Below are 21,068 nucleotides of genomic sequence, written 5' to 3'. Positions count from 1 at the left end.
CTCCCCGGGGTGTAGTCTATCCGTTGTCATTTCCGGAGATGGAGGCATTGTCCCAGTATATCCGAGAGAATCTGGCAAGAGGATTCATTAGGAAGTCAGTGTCACCTACAGGTGCTGGGTTCTTCTTCGTGCAGAAGAAGAGTGGAGAACTACGTCCATGCTTAGACTACAGGGGTCTTAATGCCATCACCGTTAAGAATAAGTACCCACTACCCCTGATATCTGAGCTCTTTGATAGGCTACGGGGAGCAAGGGTATTTACTAAGTTAGATCTGTGGGGTGCTTACAACCTGATTTGCATCCGTGAGGGGGACGAATTGAAGATGGCTTTTAAAACCAGGGGTGGGCACTATGAATTTCTGGTGATGCCCTTCGGGCTCTATAATGCCCCAGCCGTTTTCCAAGACTTTGTGAATGACATCTTCCGGGATATGCTCACCACCTTGGACATTGTCTATCTGGATGATATTCTCATCTACTCTCCAGATATTGACTCCCACCGGAGAGATGTTTGCAAAGTCTTCGACCTCTTATGGGCAAACTCCCTCTATGCCAAGTTGGAGAAGTGTGTGTTTGAGCAGGAGTCCTTGCCTTTCCTTGGCAAATCATCTCTGCTCAGGGACTGGCTATGGATCCTGCCAAGCTACAGGTTGTGATGGACTGGCAGGAACCCCATTCTCTTAAAGTGGTGCAGCACTTTATGGGGTTCATTAATTACTATCGCCAGTTCATTATACACTTTTCAACTTTGGTAGCTCCCTTTGTTGCCCTCATCAAGAAGAGAGCCAATCCCAAATTGTGGTCGGAGCGGGTTTCCAAGGCCTTTCTCCCCATTAAGTCACCCTTCACTAGCGCTCCCATCCTACATTGCCCGATGTAGATAAGCCATTTATAATGGAGGTGGATGCCTCTTCCATTGGTGCTGGAGCAGTCCTTTTCCAAAATGATGCTCAAGGTCAGAAGCATCCATGCTTCTTCTTTTCCAAGACCTTCTGACCAGCAGAAAGGAATTATTCCATTGGGGACAGGGAGTTGCTAGCTATGAAGTTGGCCTTCTCAGAGTGGAGACACCTCCTGAAGGAAGCTCGTTTTCCCTTCCAAGTCTTTACTGACCACAAGAATTTGGTGTACTTGCAAACAGCCCAGCGGCTGAATTCTCGCCAGGCCAGATGGTCCCTGTTCTTCTCCCAGTTTCATTTCACCCTTCATTTTCTCTCCGGGGAGAATAACATTTGTGCCGATGCTCTCTCTCGCTCCATAGTGTCATCTGAGGAGGAGGAGGAGGAGCCTCGGCTTATTGTCCCTTCAGAGAGCCTGAGAACCATGTCTCCAGTTTTGCTAGAGTCTGTGCCCCCGTGAAAGACTTTTGTGCCTTCTAATTTGAGATCAGAGGTTCTCTCTTGGGCTCATTCATCCAGGGTGGGTGGACATTTTGGGACCAAGAGGACATTTAAACTTCTGGCGAGGACATACTGGTGGCCGCATATGGCTCGTGATATCGGGGATTATATTCGGACATGTGTCTCCTGCACCAAGAATCCTCAGCAACAGCCTGCTGGGCTACTTTACCCCCTGCCGGTGGCAGACAGGCCTTGGGAGATGGTCGGGATGGACTTCGTAGTAGGCTTACCCAAGTCTCTTAGCTGCACCGTTATCTGGGTAGTCACTGATCATTTCTCTAAAATGGTGCACTTGGTACCGCTCTTATGGTTACCTTCTGCACGGGCCTTGGCAGCATTGTTCATTAAACATACTTTCCATCTACATGGCATGCCTGACAAAATTGTCAGTGACCGGGGTCCCCAGTTCGCGTCTCGGTTTTGGAGAAAGCTCTTTTGTTTACTCAGCATAGAACTGAATCTCTCTTATGCATATCATCCTGAAACGAATGAATTGGTAGAGAGGGCCAGCCAGACCCTGGTCACATACCTGCGACATTTTGTCTCTGCTAGTCAGGATGACTGGGCATTTTGCTACCTTGGGCGGAATTTGCTTTGAACAACATCATAGCCGACTCCACCGGGCAGACCCCATTCCTCCTTAATTATGGCCAGCATCTGCGTGTCCCTGTGCCCATGCCCATGTCATCCACCGATTCTACGGTGGCAGACTGGGCAGTGGAGGCACGTGACATTTGGGATTGCCCACAAGATGCCATCCGGGCCTCCAAGGAGAGAATGAGGGTTTCTGCTGATGCACACCGGCACCCCGCTCCGACCTTTGCTCTTGGTGACTTAGTGTGGCTCTCCGCCCATAACATCAGGCTGCGAGTTGAGTCCACTAAGTTTGTGCCTCGCTACATTGGTCCTTTCAAGGTTCTGGAACAGGTTAACCCTGTGGTCTACCTCTTGGCTATTCCTCTGCGCCTTGGTATCACCGACACCTTCCACGTTTCCCTCTTAAAACCCATCTATATGTCCCGGTTTTCTGAGTCTTCTGCCGGGACATTGGGTTCATCCACGGATGAGTATGAAATGAATTCTATCTTGGGGTGCAAGGTGGTACGCAGCAAAAAATACTATCTGGTGGACTGGAAGAGTCACGGTCCAAAGGACAGAACCTGTGGAGCACATTCGGGCTCCGTTGCTCATTGCAGCATAGCAAGGCTCAAGGAGGAGGGGGGTAATGTGAGGGGTCGAGTTCCCGCCACTGCACAGGCGAAATCTCGAACCATGTCTGCTGTGGTCTCCCATTCTCCTCCAGCCACAGTGGAGTCTGCTCAGCAGAGATGTCGGTCCCAGCATCTGGCTCAGCCTCATACTGTGCGGATGGTTACTGCTGCCTTTCCAGGCTCAGACATTGTAACTAGCACTATTCCTCGGTGAGCACATGCTTTTGGGACTAAGTCCTGCTTTTCTGCTACTGAGCATGCCCAAGGGACGACGTCTCATTGGAGGTCGGGGGTCACATGCGCAGGTCCTGTAGCAGCTTCCATTGGTCCTCTTGGAAGGTCGTGAAGTTGCTGCAACTATAAAAGGTTTGCATGGCCGCACGGCCATGCGCTAGTATCAACTATGTTACGTGTTCAGTGCCAGTGTGGTCATGTGCATGTGGTTTGAGGATTCAGCTGAAATAAGCCCCTAGAATACCGGCATCTCTGTTGAGAAGTTTTGTGTGTATGGATTCAGGGCCCGGCTGAAATAAGCCCCTAGAGCACCGGTATCTCCGGTGAGGAGTTTTGTGCGTGCTGCTGACTGCATGACCACTGTTTGCTCTAGTTTATAGTTGTGTTCCTCTGTGAAGTTAACAGGGCACAGCGTTCTCTTGTCATAAAGTGACTCTGTGAGGTAACAGAGTTCACTTATACCGCCATATAGTGCCATCTGTTTACTAGCAGCAGGTTCTCTCCTGCACGGTGGACCCCAGGTTGCGAACGCACCTACTACTTCTAATATTTATATTTGGTGCGTTTCGCCAACCCTAACACCTGTGTGCCTTGTTTTTTGCTCATGTTTAATGTATTTGTCTATATTTTCTCCGTATTCACATGTAAACTGCCATGGATTAAATGGCGCTATAAAAATGTATAATAATAATAATAATAATAAAAATATTTTAAGTGAGGAAGATTTAAGTTGCATGAAGACGACAACATCAGACCCTACCATTAGACTCAATGTAATAATACAATACCCATCTTTAACATATTATGAAAATTATCATCTCAAACACACAAAACAGGAATTGTGGATAGTTTAGAACTATATCAAAACAGTTATAGCAATTCATGACAAAATATTACTTACTTTTCTCCTAAAGATCATTAAAGATAGTAACTAGTGTTGAGCGATACCTTCCGATATTCCAAAGTATCGGTATCGGATTGGATCGGCCGATATCCAAAAAATATCGGATATCACCGATACCGATACCCGATACCAATACAAGTCAATGGGACACAAATATCGGAAGGTATCCTGGATGGTTCCCAGGGTCTGAAGGAGAGGAAAAATAAAGAATAAAAATAAAAAATATGGATATGCTCACCACTCCGACGGACCCTGGACCTTAGCGGTGCAACCAGCAGCCTCCGTTCCTAAGAATGCAGTGAGTGAAGGACCTTTGATGACGTCGCGGTCATGTGAGCGGTCACATGAGCGGTCACACGACCAATCACAAGACTGCGACGCCATCGCAGGTCCTGTACACTCACTGCATTCTTAGGAACGGAGGCTGCCGGTTGCACGGCTAAGGTCCAGGGTCTGTCGGAGGGGTGAGTATATCCATATTTTTTATTTTTATTTTTTACATGAATATGGATCCCAGGGCCTGAAGGAAAGTCTCCTCTCCTCCAGACCCTGGGAACCATACACTGGGAACTTCCGATTCCGATATCACAAAAATATCGGAACTCGGTATCGGAATTCCGATACCGCAAATATCGGCCGATACCCGATACTTGCGGTATCGGAATGCTCAACAGTAATAGTAACATAACATACTGAGAATTGCACCCAGTATTAAGCAGGAGAGAAGGGGTACAGTGCAGTGTATATATGCAGAATAATGCAAAAACTGAGAACTACACCCCCATTATACAGGACAGGAGAAGTGGTAATGTGCAGAGTATATATACAGAATAATACAGATACTGAGAATTACAGCCGGTATACAGGACAGGAGAAGTGGTACTGTGCAGTGTATATATACAGAATAATACAGATACTGAGAATAACACCCAGTATACAGGACAGGAGAAGAGGTACTATGCAGTGTATATATACAGAATAATACAGATACTGAGAATAACACCCAGTATACAGGACAGGAGAAGTGGTACTGTGCAGAGTATATATACAGAATAATACAGATACTGAGGATTACACCCAGTATACAGGACAGGAGAAGTGGCACTGTGCAGTGTATATATACGGAATAATACAGATACTGAGGATTACACCCAGTATACAGGACAGGAGAAGTGGTACTGTGCAGAGTATATACTGTATACAGAATAATACAGATACTGAGGTTTACACCCAGTATACAGGACAGGAGAAGTGGTACTGTGCAGTATATATATACAAAATAATACAGATACTGAGAATTACACCCAGTATGCATTACAGGAGAAGTGCAGTGTATATATACAGAATAATACAGATACTGAGGATTACACCCAGTATACAGGACAGGAGAAGTGGTACTGTGCAGTGTATATATAAACAGAATAATACAGATACTGATGATTACACCCAGTATACAGGAAAGGAGAAGTGGTACTGTGCAGTATATATGCAGAATAATACAGATACTGAGAATTACACCCAGTATACAGGACTGGAGAATTGGTACTGTGCAGTGTATATATACAGAATAATACAGATACTGAGAATTACACCCAGTATACAGGACAGGAGAAGTGGTACTGTGCAGAGTATATATACAGAATAATACAGATACTGAGAATTACACTCAGTATACAGGACAGGAGAATTGGTACTGTGCAGAGTATATATACAGAATAATCCAGGTACTGAGAATTACACCCAATATACAGGACAGGAGAAGTGGTACTGTGCAGTGTATATATATACAGAATAATACAGATACTGAGGATTACACCCAGTATACAGGACAGGAGAAGTGGTACTGTGCAGTGTATATATATACAGAATAATACAGATACTGATGATTACACCCAGTATACAGGACAGGAGAAGTGGTACTGTGCAGTGTATGTATACAGAATAATACAGATACTGATGATTACACATAGTATATAGGACAGGAGAAGTGGTACCGACCGTGCCATTTATGTAAAAACAGAATAATACAGATTCAAGGAGTTACATCCAATATACAGGAGAGCTGAAGTGGTACTGTATCATGTGTTTATACAGAATAAGAGAATACATTGTGAATTAAACCCAGTATGCAGAACAGGAGAAATGGCAGTTTGCGCTGCATATATACAGAATAATACAGGTACTGAGAATTACACCCAGTATACAGGACAGGAGAAATGGTACTGTGCAGTGTATATATACATTATACAGATACTGAGAATTACACCCAGTATGCAGTACAGGAGGAGTGGTACTGTGCAGTGTATATATACAGAATAATATAGATACTGAGAATTACACCCAGTATACAGGACAGGAGAAGTGGTACTGTGCAGTATATATGCAGAATAATACAGATACTGAGAATTACACCCAGTATACAGGACAGGAGAAGTGGTACTGTGCAGTGTATATATACAGAATAATATAGATACTGAGAATTACACCCAGTATACAGGACAGGAGAAGTGGTACTGTGCAGTGTATATATACAGAATAATACAGATACTGAGGATTACACCCAGTATACAGGACAGGAGAAGTGGTACTGTGCAGAGTATATATACAGACTAATACATATACTGAGAATTACACCCAGTATACAGGACAGGAGAAGTGGTACTGTGCCGAGTATATATACAGACTAATACATATACTGAGAATTACACCCGGTATACAGGACAGGAGAAGTGGTACTGTGCAGTATATATATACAGAATAATACAGATACTGAAGATTACACCCAGTATACAGGACAGGAGAAGTGGTACTGTGCAGAGTATATATACAGACTAATACATATACTGAGAATTACACCCAGTATACAGGACAGGAGAAGTGGTACTGTGCCGAGTATATATACAGACTAATACATATACTGAGAATTACACCCAGTATACAGGACAGGAGAAGTGGTACTGTGCAGAGTATATATACAGAATAATATAGATACTGAGAATTACACCCAGTATACAGGACAGGAGAAGTGGTACTGTGCAGTGTATATATACAGAATAATACAGATACTGAGAATTACACCCAGTATACAGGACAGGAGAAGTGGTACTGTGCAGTGTATATATACAGAATAATACAGATACTGAGGATTACACCCTGTATACAGGACAGGAGAAGTGGTACTGTGCAGAGTATATATACAGACTAATACATATACTGAGAATTACACCCAGTATACAGGACAGGAGAAGTGGTACTATGCAGAGTATATATACAGAATAATATAGATACTGAGAATTACACCCAGTATACAGGACAGGAGAAGTGGTACTGTGCAGAGTATACTGTATATACAGAATAATATAGATACTGAGAATTACACCCAGTATACAGGACAGGAGAAGTGGTACTGTGCAGAGTATATATACAGAATAATATAGATACTGAGAATTATACCCAGTATACAGAGCAGCAGAAGTGGTACTGTGCAGTGTATATATACAGAATAATACAGATACTGAGAATTACACCCAGTATACAGGACAGGAGAAGTGGTACTGTGCAGTGTATATATCCAGAAAAATACGGATACTGAGGATTACACCCAGTATACAGGACAGGAGAAGTGGTACTGTGCAGTGTATATATACAGAATAATACAGATACCGAGAATTACACCCAGTATGCAGGACAGGAGAAGTGGTACTGTGCAGTGTATGTATACAGAATAATACAGATACTGAGGATTACACCCAGTATACAGGACAGGAGAAGTGGTACTGTGCAGTGTATATATACAGAATAATACAGATACTGAGGATTACACCCAGTATACAGGACAGGAGAAGTGGTACTGTGCAGTGTATGTATACAGAATAATACAGATACTGAGGATTACACCCAGTATACAGGACAGGAGAAGTGGTACTGTGCAGTGTATGTATACAGAATAATACAGATACTGAGGATTACACCCAGTATACAGGACAGGAGAAGTGGTACTGTGCAGTGTATATACAGAATAATACAGATACTGAGGATAACACCCAGTATACAGGACAGGAGAAGTGGTACTGTGCAGTGTATATATACAGAATAATATAGATACTGAGAATTACACCCAGTATACAGGACAGGAGAAGTGGTACTGTGCAGTGTATGTATACAGAATAATACAGATACTGAGGATTACACCCAGTATACAGGACAGGAGAAGTGGTACTGTGCAGTGTATATACAGAATAATACAGATACTGAGGATAACACCCAGTATACAGGACAGGAGAAGTGGTACTGTGCAGTGTATATATACAGAATAATATAGATACTGAGAATTACACCCAGTATACAGGACAGGAGAAGTGGTACTGTGCAGTGTATATATATACAGAATAATACAGATACTGAGAATTACACCCAGTATACAGGACAGGAGAAGTGGGACTGTGCAGTGTATATATACAGAATAATACAGATACTGAGGATTACACCCAGTATACAGGACAGGAGAAGTGGTACTGTGCAGTGTATATATACAGAATAATATAGATACTGAGAATTACACCCAGTATACAGGACAGGAGAAGTGCAATCATGGTACCTTGTATATATATAAATATATAAATAATTACATATACATAAGCATAGCACCATATTATACACTTTATTATGCTGTATACATTAAATGAGATAAAATGAGGCTGCTTTATATGCATACGATAGGATACATTAAGACTGCTGCAGTTACATCACACTGCCACACGGGGAAAGGAGAGCAGAGCACTGGCAGTGGATCTGTGTGCACTGCGGTGGCGTTGTGTGTGCAGACGCGCACAGACAGTGGCAGTGTGCAGAAAATGTAAAGGGCCAGCGGCTTTAAAACAGGGCTGGTGGCCTCCCATGTAATTGAGTGTTGCGGCCCTCTGGGAATCTGCTCGGTTGGGAAGATAGTCAGTCTGGGCTTGGTTGAAATTACTAAAGGTCAGTGTGATAGTAGGTTTATAATGATTATATTGTAGATGATCAACTTACTTGAAGGCGCTGCACAAGGTGGGTTTGAAATTTCAGCAGCTCCCCATCCCTTCATGTTATAAGCATAAACTCTAGCATAATACTCTGTACCCTGTCAAGTAAATGAGAAAAAAAAATGTTAAAAATAATATAATTTAATTGCAGCAGTTCACAAAATAATGATCATATAAAAAATTCTATCTGCAACATAATAAATAATTATCATCTTCTCATAATATATTTATGTAAAATCAGAACAATGTCTATTTATACTGAATAACAGATTTTTGATCTGACCAACATCCAGAAGACTAAGCTTATATAATCCTCAGTATTGATGTTGCAACACAGAAAGAAAAATTGTGGAATTATGGAGACCACAGGATGGATAAACCTGTTACTGATATGCAAAATATGAAAAAATTGAAACAAAATGTCAATACATCGTGGTCTACTCAGAATCGAGTATCAGCGTGACATGCAGAAATACTCGCACCTACATGCTCTGGCATGCTATCGCTGAGGCTATTAATAGCTGTCTGAGGAGCGTTCTGTCACACTGAAGGTACACGGACATCAAGATTTGTTGCTGGTGAACTCCTTTGCAATTGTTGACTAATGACATCCATGATGTGTTCGGTACGAGAGAAGTCTGAAGACAATGCAGACCATGGTAACACGATTAGGTCACACAGGCTGCTCACAGCAGAACGGGCAACACGTGGCCTGGCATTGTCATGGTAAAAAACGACTTCTAGACACTTGGAAGAATTGTCCATACCACTCGTCACACTGCACCAAATTAATGTAACACGTTATTAGCATATCTGTAATAAAGATTACATTATGGCATTCCACCCCATAATCCTGGGAGAAAGATCAGGGTGCTGTTCCCTTTAGAATGCATCTTCATGTCGTTGCCCTCAAGCTGTCCAGATGAATCTCATTGTCATTGCATCTAAGGCCCCTTTCACGCATCAGTTTTTTGCCATCAGTCACAATCCGTTGGCTTGACAGATCGATGGAATCTGTCGCAGATTGTGAAAAACTGATGCAACGGATTTATTTTTTCGCCACATCTGGCTAATTGGATCCTAAAAAAAATCGAAGCATGCTCAGTATAAAAAACGGAATCTGTCACCGGATTCCATCATTTAACGGATCCAGTGCCATAGGGTTCCATTCTAGCAAACGACAGACAGCGACAGATCCATCTCTGTCCGTTTTTTCAACGGACACAAAAACGTTACTATGCCCGTTTTCTCCGGCCGCAGGACAAACAATTTTCGACGGATCTGGCGAACGACGGATGAAACGTGAGGCCATCCATCGCAATCCGCCGCTAATACAAGTTTATGAGAAAAAAACAGATTCGGCGGCATCAGTCGCTGGATCCGTTTTTTTCAAAATTCGACGGATTGTGACTGATGGCAAAAAACTGATGTGTGAAAGGGCCCTAGGACAAAAGCGGTCATTTTGTACTGCACGATGATAGCCTTTGAGAGCAGGGGCATTAAGTCAACGAAACACCTGTAGTTGGATGTCTGGCTCATAGCCCAATGCCGTGAACATGCATCCTTATATTTGGTATGTGACATAAAATTTCACTGGCAGTACAGAATGGATCAATTGTAGAACCAGTGATATGGCCATTTATCCAAAGTGTTTAAGAATCCATTTTTAAACATGACAGGGCTAAGCCATATGTGCTACAATGGCCTGCACTGTCTCTGGACTTGTCTCCAATCACGCACTTCTGGGACTTCATTGGTAAACAATTGAAATGGAGCTGCCATTAGTGGATCTTGATTATTTCCATGCCCAAGTGCTATTCACCGACTAAAGCACTAAATTACCAAATAAATCAAATACACAATAAAACATAACATTTACTAATATTGTAGATAAAAAACAACATTCACGACCTAAAAACGTCTTTTGTTTGGCTGAAAAAAGATACAGGGTGCACTCAATCCCTAATACGAAAGCTATCTGTGCCCTACCTTACCGCGGAGGTTGGCACCCTATATAACCTGCGCAATGGCGCCCCCGCTCAACGTAGGCTATCCCTGACTCACCCTGGAAAAACTCTCAAGTGTGGAAATAGAAAGACAAACAGCAGACCATACAAATCAGACAAATAGATACATATAATCGTCGATTAACTAATGTGCTGTATAAATAAAGCACATAAATTAAAGTGCAAAGAAGTGTGCTCCTCCTATAGACAATAGTGCACACTCAATACATAATTGCACATATTCCCATATAGCCTATAATACCCTTGCGGGAATATACTCTGCACCTAAATCCACTCTGCCTGCCTGCGGGGGTTGGCACCCTAACGTCCTGCGCAAATGGCGCCCCCGCTCTCGTTGTCTGGCCCTAATGCGCCCTAACAGTGCCTGATAGCAAAGATAAATATATATACATAAATTTCAGATAGAGCATGCAGGTTAAACTGACGATTATCAACAATAACACACAATTATACATTAAGTATGTTCATCTCAACGCGTTTCCCCGAGGTCGGTTCATCAGGAGACATACTCAAACAATGACCACTTATCTGAATGAAGGGTAAGGAGATAAATCAATTCGGAGAAGTGTGCCCGATACTGCAGTGGGGAATAATATCCATCCCAAAACCACAGGTTCCGATCAGCCGTCAGGCATGCTCTGTTATGATCTGGTGACCTTGGAGCAGCATGAAACTTTCTCTGGAGACGGTGGAACCTGTACTGACCGCAATCCTGAACTAACACTGCAACTAGAAGTAGCCGTGGGGTGTGCCTAACACTCCCTAGACACCTCGACACAGTCGGAGGACTAAAAACTCCTATAGATGGAAATAGGAATGCTATCTTGCCTCAGAGCAGACCCCCAAAGGATAGGCAGCCCCCCACAAATAATGACTGTGAGTAGGAGAAGAATAGACACACGCAGGTAGAAAACAGGATTTAGCAAAAGAGGCCACTCTAGCTAAATAGGAAAGGATAGGACAGATAACTAGGCGGTCAGTATTAAAACCCTTCCAAAAATATCCACAGCAGATAATACAAAAAGTTCCACAATCTAACTAAAGACATGGAATGTATATCTGCCACTCCAGAGAATCCAGCAAGACTGAGAAAATACTGACACAATCTAAGCTGTACAAGAAAACACAAAGAATAGCACTGAATTGTGAAGCACACAACATGTGTGCCACAGGGAAAAAGAACCAGACACTTATCTTTGCTGATTTGGCAGAAAGGCAAGAGGAACCAGGCAGAGGTCCTACACCTCCCAACAACAATTGACAACTGGCAAGGACTAATGAATCCTGCACGCCTAAATACCCCAGTCAGATCTGCAATCAGCAGATACACCTGACCAGGGCTGTAACTCAGGGGCAACTGCATTACCACCTAGAACCACCGGAGGGAGCCCAAAAGCAGAATTCACAACAATGCTCTATCTGAAATTTATGTATATATATTTATCTTTGCTATCAGGCACTGTTAGGGCACATTAGGGCCAGACAACGAGAGCGGGGGCGCCATTTGCGCAGGAAGTTAGGGTGCCAACCCCCGCAGGCAGGCAGAATGGATTTAGGTGCAGAGTATATTCCCACAAAGGTATTATAGGCTATATGGGAATATGTGCAATTATGTATTGAGTGTGCACTATTGTCTATAGGAGGAGCACACTTCTTTGCACTTTAATTTATGTGCTTTATTTATACAGCACATTATTTAATCGACGATTATATGTATCTGTTTGTCTGATTTGTATGGTCTGCTGTTTGTCTTTCTATTTCCACACTTAAGAGTTTTTCCAGGGTGAGTCAGGGATAGCCTACGTTGAGCGGGGGCGCCATTGTGCAGGTTATATAGGGTGCCAACCTCCGCGGTAAGGTAGGGCACAGATAGCTTTCGTATTAGGGATTGAGTGCACCCTGTATCTTTTTTCTGCCAAACAAAAGACGTTTTTAGGTCGTGAATGTTGTTTTTTATCTACAATATTAGTAAATGTTATGTTTTATTGTGTATTTGATTTATTTGGTAATTTAGTGCTTTAGTCGGTGAATAGATTTTTTGGGGCACTTATATTGGATTTTTCTGTGATACTGCATGCCCAAGTGCAATAAGCATATTAGAATATTCTTTAGACAATCATTAATACCCTCATTAATAGAATGCCAAGGCTGTAAGTGCTTGTATTTCTGCACATGATGCTCATAATTTATACTGAATATCTTTTGCATATAATTAACATGACTATTAATCCTTTAATTTCCATAACTCTATGATTTTTCTTTATTGGTACTGCATTTTTAATGTTGAGGAGTGCATTTACAAATTTATGCGATATGATATCCTATCATTTCCATGTCACAATTCAGAAACCATTTAGGATTTTCAGCATCAATAGGGTTTTTCAGTTTCATGTTAGTCTTTTTCATTGTATGAAACTATAAATCTTTTAATCATAATTTGTGCTTTTTTATTTCCAGAATATTTAGAATGTGTACTGTATTTGCTGTGAATAACTTTTAGGGACAAATTATGTCTGCACCAGAAGTCTAAAGTTCAGGTTATTATAGAATTTACTTGACAACTTGCACACCAGAATTTCCTGAAGATGTTTTTTGCCCTCTTTTCCAGTCACATCCCACCATGTCTCTTACATGCCCCTTCACACCTCTTTTGTTCTTTCTCCAGTCCTCCTCCATGACTAGGTAATAGCATGCAGGTACTGAGTATGTCACCACGGAACAGACAGACCAACAGTTGAGGGATTTAATAACAGGAATTAGGTTCTCCTCGCAGGGAGGAAGCAATGGAAGATAACTAGCAATAAAACAATGCAAAAATACGGGAGTTAAACAATATAACAGAATTAAGCAGGATTTCTTGAGAAAAGAACACTTATCAGTCTGATGAGGACTTGCTTGGAGGGTCGTCTTCTCCAACGTAGGCGCCGAGAATCAGCGGCACTTGTCGTCCCTCTGTTGCCCGTGAGCAGAGTAGTCTCTGAGAGCCTGCTGCCTGGGGTTTCGGGACTTAATGTGGTATGCACAGGCTCTGAGTCTTTAACTTTTACAGCACAGCCAGAAAATCAGGGCTCCGCACTGTTGTCTCTGTACCAGGAAAACAGGGGCTCAGCACTGTTAAGTCTCTGTACCAGGAGTCAGGGGCCAGGGTGTCATAGTCTCTCAACAGGTCTCAAAGCGCCCCTCTCCTGTTATGGTTACCCCAATGACCATGGGAAAAAAAATACAAAACGGACTAGCTCTCGGGTGATGGAAACTAAGGTCGACCGTGACCTGAACCTGACCCAACACTTACAGTAGCCGGGGGATGTACCTACGATGCCCTAGACACCACGCGCCAGCCGGAGATCTAACTACCCCTATTAGAGGAATATACAGGCCTGCCTTACCTCCAGTGAGGAACCCCAAAAGATGATAGTAGGCCCCCACAGATATTGACGGTGAGTTCAGAGGAAATGACATACGTAGGATGAACAGCAGATTTAGCACAGTGAGGTCCGCTTACTAGATAGCAGAAGGACAGGAAAGAGATACTTCACGGTCGACCTAAAAATCACTATTCAAAAACACCATCCAGAAATTACTTTAAACTCCAGTGACAACTCATGCCACTGGAGTAGTAATTTTCTGTCCACAAGAGCTTCCAGCACTGAAGAGTCACATTGCAGATAGCTGGACAAAAATAGCAAAACAAGAAACAAATTCAACTTAGCTGAACTGGAACTTGAGGCAGGTGAATGCAACAGAATGCTACTAGCACATTGTTGGCCGGCATGTGACTAACAGCCAAGCAGCCTTAAATAGGAAACTCCCCTAGAGGGTGGCGACAGGTAATCAGAGATGGAGGAAGGCACATAAGAGACACTACCATAACAAACCACCGGGGGAGCCCACAAACCGAATTCACAACAGTACCCCCCCCCTTAAGGAGGGGGCACCGAACCCTCACCAGAACCACCAGGGCGACCTGGATGAGCATTATGAAATGCACGAACCAAATCGGGAGCATGAACATCGGATGCTGTCACCCAAGAATTATCCTCCTGGCCATAACCTTTCCACTTAACCAGATACTGAAGTTTCCGTCTGGAAACACGGGAGTCCAAGATCTTTTCCACCACATACTCCAATTCACCCTCAACCAACACAGGAGCAGGTGGATCAGCAGAAGGAACAACCGGTACCTCATACCTCCGCAATAATGACCGATGGAAAACATTATGGATATTAAAAGATGCTGGGAGGTCCAAACGAAAGGACACAGGATTAAGAACCTCCAGAATCCTATAAGGGCCGATAAACCGAGGCTTAAACTTAGGAGACGAGACCTTCATAGGAACAAATCGAGAAGACAGCCACACCAGGTCCCCAACACAAAGACGAGGACCAATACGCCGATGACGATTAGTGAACTGTTGAGTCTTCTCCTGGGACAACTTCAGATTGTCCACAACCTGTCCCCAAATCTGATGCATCCTATCAACCACAGCATCCACTCCAGGACAATCCGAAGACTCCAATTGACCGGACGAAAACCGAGGGTGAAACCCTGAATTACAAAAAAATGGAGAAACCAAAGTGGCAGAACTAGCCCGATTGTTAAGGGCAAACTCTGCCAATGGCAAAAAGTCAAGCCAATCATCCTGATCAGCGGACACAAAACACCTCAAGTAAGTCTCCAAGGTCTGATTAGTACGCTCAGTCTGGCCATTAGTCTGAGGATGGAATGCAGACGAAAAAGACAAATCGATACCCATCCTGGCACAGAACGTCCGCCAAAATCTAGACACAAACTGAGTACCCCTGTCAGACACTATATTCTCAGGAATACCATGCAAACGCACCACATTCTGAAAAAATAGAGGAACCAACTCAGAGGAGGAGGGCAATTTGGGTAAAGGTACCAAATGAACCATCTTGGAAAAACGGTCACAAATCACCCAGATGACAGACATCCTACGAGAAACCGGAAGGTCAGAAATAAAGTCCATAGAGATGTGCGTCCAAGGCCTCTTAGGAATAGGCAAGGGCAACAACAACCCACTGGCCCTAGAACAGCAGGGCTTGGCCCGAGCACAAACATCACAAGACTGCACAAACATGCGCACATCTCGAGACAAAGAAGGCCACCAGAAGGACCTAGACACCAAATCCCTGGTGCCAAAAATTCCAGGATGACCTGTCAACGCGGAAGAATGAACCTCCGAGATAACTCTACTGGTCCAATCATCAGGGACAAACAGTCTACCAGGCGGACAGCGATCAGGCCTATCCACCTGAAACTCCTGCAAAGAACGCCGCAGGTCTGGGGAGACAGCTGACAATATCACCCCATCCTTCAGGATGCCGGTAGGTTCGGAATCACCAGGCGAGTCAGGCTCAAAACTCCTAGAGAGGGCATCCGCCTTCACATTCTTGGACCCAGGCAGATATGACACCACAAAGTTAAATCGGGAGAAAAACAACGACCAGCGCGCCTGTCTAGGATTCAGACGCCTGGCCGACTCAAGATAAATTAGATTCTTGTGGTCAGTGAGGACCACCACCTGGTGTCTAGCACCCTCAAGCCAATGACGCCACTCCTCAAACGCCCACTTCATGGCCAGAAGTTCCCGATTTCCCACATCATAATTTCGCTCAGCGGGCGAAAACTTTCGGGAGAAAAACGCACATGGTCTCATTACTGAGCAGTCAGGATCTTTCTGCGACAAAACTGCACCTGCTCCGATCTCCGAAGCATCCACCTCAACCTGGAACGGAAGTAACACATCAGGTTGGCGCAACACAGGAGCGGAAGAAAAGCGGCGCTTAAGCTCTTGAAAGGCCTCCACAGCCGCAGAGGACCAATTAGCAACATCAGCACCCTTTTTGGTCAAATCAGTCAAAGGTTTAGCAATGGCAGAAAAACCCGCTATAAATCGGCGATAGAAATTAGCAAAACCCAAGAACTTTTGCAGACTCTTCAAAGAAGTAGGTTGCATCCAATCACAAATAGCCTGGACCTTGACAGGGTCCATCTCCATAGATGAAGGGGAAAAAATATATCCCAAAAAGGAAATTCTCTGAACTCCAAAACTACACTTTGAGCCCTTTACAAAAAGAGAATTAGCTCGCAAAACCTGAAAAACTCTCCTGACCTGTTGAACGTGAGATTCCCAGTCCTCCGAAAAAACAAGAATATCATCCAAATACACAATCATAAACTTATCCAGATATTCACGGAAAATATCGTGCATAAAGGACTGAAAAACGGAAGGGGCATTTGCGAGACCGAAAGGCATTACCAAATACTCAAAATGGCCTTCAGGCGTATTAAATGCGGTCTTCCACTCATCCCCCTGCTTAATCCGCACCAAATTATACGCACCACGTAGATCGATCTTAGTGAACCACTTAGCCCCCTTTATACGAGCAAACAGATCAGTCAGTAAAGGTAACGGGTACTGGTATTTAACTGTAATCTTATTCAAAAGTCGATAGTCGATACAAGGTCTCAATGAACCATCCTTTTTACCTACAAAGAAAAATCCTGCCCCTAGTGGAGACAACGAGGGGCGAATATGACCCTTTTCCAAGGATTCTCTGATATACTCCCGCATAGCAGTATGTTCAGGTACAGACAAATTAAACAAGCGACCCTTAGGAAACTTACTACCGGGGATCAATTCAATAGCGCAGTCACACTCTCTGTGGGGAGGGAGAGAATCAACTTTAGGCTCTTGAAAGACATCATAAAAATCTGACAGAAATGCTGGGATCTCAGAGGGAGTAGATGAAGAAATAGGAACCAAAGGTGCATCCCCATGAATACCCCGACATCCCCAGCTCAACACAGACATAGATTTCCAGTCCAAGACGGGATTATGAATCTGTAACCATGGTAATCCAAGCACTAAGACATCATGTAGGTTATATAATACAAGGAAACGAATAATCTCCTGATGGTCTGGGGTAAGACGCATAGTCACTTGTGTCCAATATTGTGGTTTATTGCTAGCCAAAGGTGTAGAATCAATACCCTTCAGGGGAATAGAAACTTCCAACGGCTCCAAATCAAACCCACAACGCTTGGCAAAGGACCAATCCATGAGACTCAGAGCGGCGCCAGAATCCACATAAGCATTCACAGTCACAGATGATAAGGTACAAATCAATGTCACGGACAAAAGAAATTTTGACTGCAAGGTACCTGTAGAAAAAGATTTATCAACCTTTTTATCAACCTTATTTATACGTTTAGAGCATGCTGATATAACATGAGCTGGATCTCCACAGTAGAAGCACAATCCATTTTTGCGCCTGTAATTTTGACGTTCGCCTCTAGACAAGACACGATCGCATTGCATATGCTCTAATGCCTTTTCAGAGGTCACCGCCAAATGGTGCACAGGTCTTTGCTCAGAAGACACCGCCATATGGTGCACAGGTTTTTGCTCAGAAGATACCGCCATATGGTGCACAGATTTTTCCTCAGAAGACCCCGCCATATGGTGCACAGATTTGCGCTCCCGCAAACGCCGATCAATCTGGATAGCCAATTTCATGGCATCATTCAGACCTGTAGGCACAGGGAACCCCACCATGACATCCTTCACGGCATCAGAGAGACCTTCTCTGAAATTAGCTGCTAAAGCGCACTCATTCCATTTAGTAAGCACCGACCATTTACGGAATTTCTGGCAGTATATCTCAGCTTCATCTTGCCCTTGGGAAAGAGCTATCAAGGCTTTCTCAGCCAAAATCTCCAAATTAGGTTCTTCATAAAGCAACCCCAAAGCCTGAAAAAACGCATCTACATTTAACAACGCAGGATCCCCTGGCGATAATGCAAATGCCCAACTTTGTGGGTCGCCGCGCAGTAGAGAGATAACAATTTTAACTTGTTGAGTCTGATCACCAGCAGAGTGAGATCTCAGAGACAAAAACAATTTGCAATTTTCTCTGAAACTCAAAAACCGGGATCTGTCTCCGGTAAAGTATTCAGGCAGAGGAATCTTAGGTTCAGACATTGGAGCACGTATAACAAAATCTTGTAGGTTCTGTACTTTTGTCGCAAGGTTATTCAAACCTGCAACTAAACTCTGTGGATCCATGTTTCAAATGGGTGTAACCCAAGCATTCAAAGGTTAAGAGGAGAGGAGAAAAAAAAAGGCTGAAGACTGCAGTTTAAGCAAGGAATACAAATGATCAAACTAAGGTGCACTTTCAAACACAGAAAAAAAAAACCTTTTCTTCTCCTTCCTACTTTAGTGCATATTTTAACACATAGATTTTTTACAGGCCGGCCAAACTGTTATGGTTACCCCAATGACCATGGGAAAAAAAATACAAAACGGACTAGCTCTCGGGTGATGGAAACTAAGGTCGACCGTGACCTGAACCTGACCCAACACTTACAGTAGCCGGGGGATGTACCTACGATGCCCTAGACACCACGCGCCAGCCGGAGATCTAACTACCCCTATTAGAGGAATATACAGGCCTGCCTTACCTCCAGTGAGGAACCCCAAAAGATGATAGTAGGCCCCCACAGATATTGACGGTGAGTTCAGAGGAAATGACATACGTAGGATGAACAGCAGATTTAGCACAGTGAGGTCCGCTTACTAGATAGCAGAAGGACAGGAAAGAGATACTTCACGGTCGACCTAAAAATCACTATTCAAAAACACCATCCAGAAATTACTTTAAACTCCAGTGACAACTCATGCCACTGGAGTAGTAATTTTCTGTCCACAAGAGCTTCCAGCACTGAAGAGTCACATTGCAGATAGCTGGACAAAAATAGCAAAACAAGAAACAAATTCAACTTAGCTGAACTGGAACTTCAGGCAGGTGAATGCAACAGAATGCTACTAGCACATTGTTGGCCGGCATGTGACTAACAGCCAAGCAGCCTTAAATAGGAAACTCCCCTAGAGGGTGGCGACAGGTAATCAGAGATGGAGGAAGGCACATAAGAGACACTACCATAACAAACCACCGGGGGAGCCCACAAACCGAATTCACAACACTCTCCCGTCACAGCAGAGTCCGCTTTATGTACAAGATGCAGTCTCTCTGGGCAGTCTCTACAAGATGCAGTCTTTCTGGGCAGTCTCTTTCTCTCTCTCTTCTGGAGCACAGCTGCACCCTGCTCTGCACGCTGCTCTGCAAGCTGCTCTGCACGCTGCTCTGCAAGCTGCTCTGCACGCTGCTCTGTCTCCTGCATGCGTCCCTTTCCCGCTCTCTGGCTGCTTCCCTTCTGTCCCAGTCTACAAGTGCCTCCCCTAGGGAACCTGCGGCACAGTTCAATGGTTCCGGGCACAGAGCCGAGAAGGTAACCGCCCCCAGACTCTTCTTGTGCTTTTAACTCCTTACATTCCCCCCCTCTTTCTGCTCGCCATTCCACGGGCGAGATCTTCAGGAGCTCCTGTTGGCAATCTTCTAGTCCTTGCACAATCTGCTGCCAGATGAACTCGTCCTGATTGTAGCGAACAGGGGGTACACCAGCCGTTGAACGTTCAGAGCATCTCAAACCAGCAGGGGCGGTGGTGTCAGCTGCTGTGGGAGGAGTCGAGGCTTCCTCCGATACGTTGGTAGAATCTGGCACCAGCCCTGTTCCTGGGTTCACTGGAAGAGATTCGGAGTCTTCCTCGTCTTCCACATCTACATTGATCACTGGCGCAGCCGGTGGGGGTGCTGGAGCCAATTGGACTGATTCAGGATCTCGAGACAAACATGGGCGCAACATTTTCCTATGCAGCGTGCGGGTGGGAGTCCCTTCTTCCGTTTCAGGCTGGACCTCATAAACGGGACCCCCGTTGCCAAGCTGCCGCTTCACTCGGTTCGGCCTTTTCTCCCACCGGTACTCCAGTTTGTTGTGTGGGCGCTTTTCCCTCACTAAAACTTGGTCTCCAGGCCGCAGGGCTGTCCCCTTTTGAGGAGCTACCTGGGGATGCTCCAATTCTTGCAGCCGGTCCTGCACTAGACGTTGAATTGTCCGCAGCCGACGACGATGTTCTTGAACCCAGGAGTACACCCCCGTCTGTGGGTAGTCCTGGGTTCCAGCGCCAGCTCTGCCAGTCCCTTTCTGGGTCAGCCAAAGAACAGAGAGTAGGGGGTGAATCCGGTGGTGCTCTGTTTATGATTGTTATACGCCCACACCAATTCAGGGACGGACTCCGTCCACTTCGCCTTCTGGTCCTCCTCCAGGGTCCTCAGCATTTGAATCAGAGTGCGGTTAAATCTTTCACAAGCCCCATTCCCCTGTGGATGACAAGGGGTGGTCCGGG

At 44.3% G+C, this 21,068-nt stretch overlaps 1 protein-coding gene across 1 annotated transcript in view; it reads right to left on the bottom strand.

Moving 5' to 3' along the window:
• ANKFN1 (ankyrin repeat and fibronectin type III domain containing 1) overlaps window positions 1–21,068 on the bottom strand; it is a 1,096,304-nt gene that overhangs the window by 392,123 nt on the left and 683,113 nt on the right. Inside the window, exon 7 of the mRNA XM_077257596.1 lies at window positions 8,778–8,868. Coding sequence (XP_077113711.1) covers window positions 8,778–8,868 — 91 coding nt within the window. The remainder of the gene's footprint in view (window positions 1–8,777; window positions 8,869–21,068) is intronic.

This window comes from Ranitomeya variabilis, chromosome 4 (assembly GCF_051348905.1).
Source record: "Ranitomeya variabilis isolate aRanVar5 chromosome 4, aRanVar5.hap1, whole genome shotgun sequence".
Taxonomy (NCBI): Eukaryota; Metazoa; Chordata; class Amphibia; order Anura; family Dendrobatidae; genus Ranitomeya; species Ranitomeya variabilis.
The sequence above is the reverse complement of the archived record's forward strand: the minus strand, read 5'-3'. Positions and strand labels throughout refer to the sequence as shown.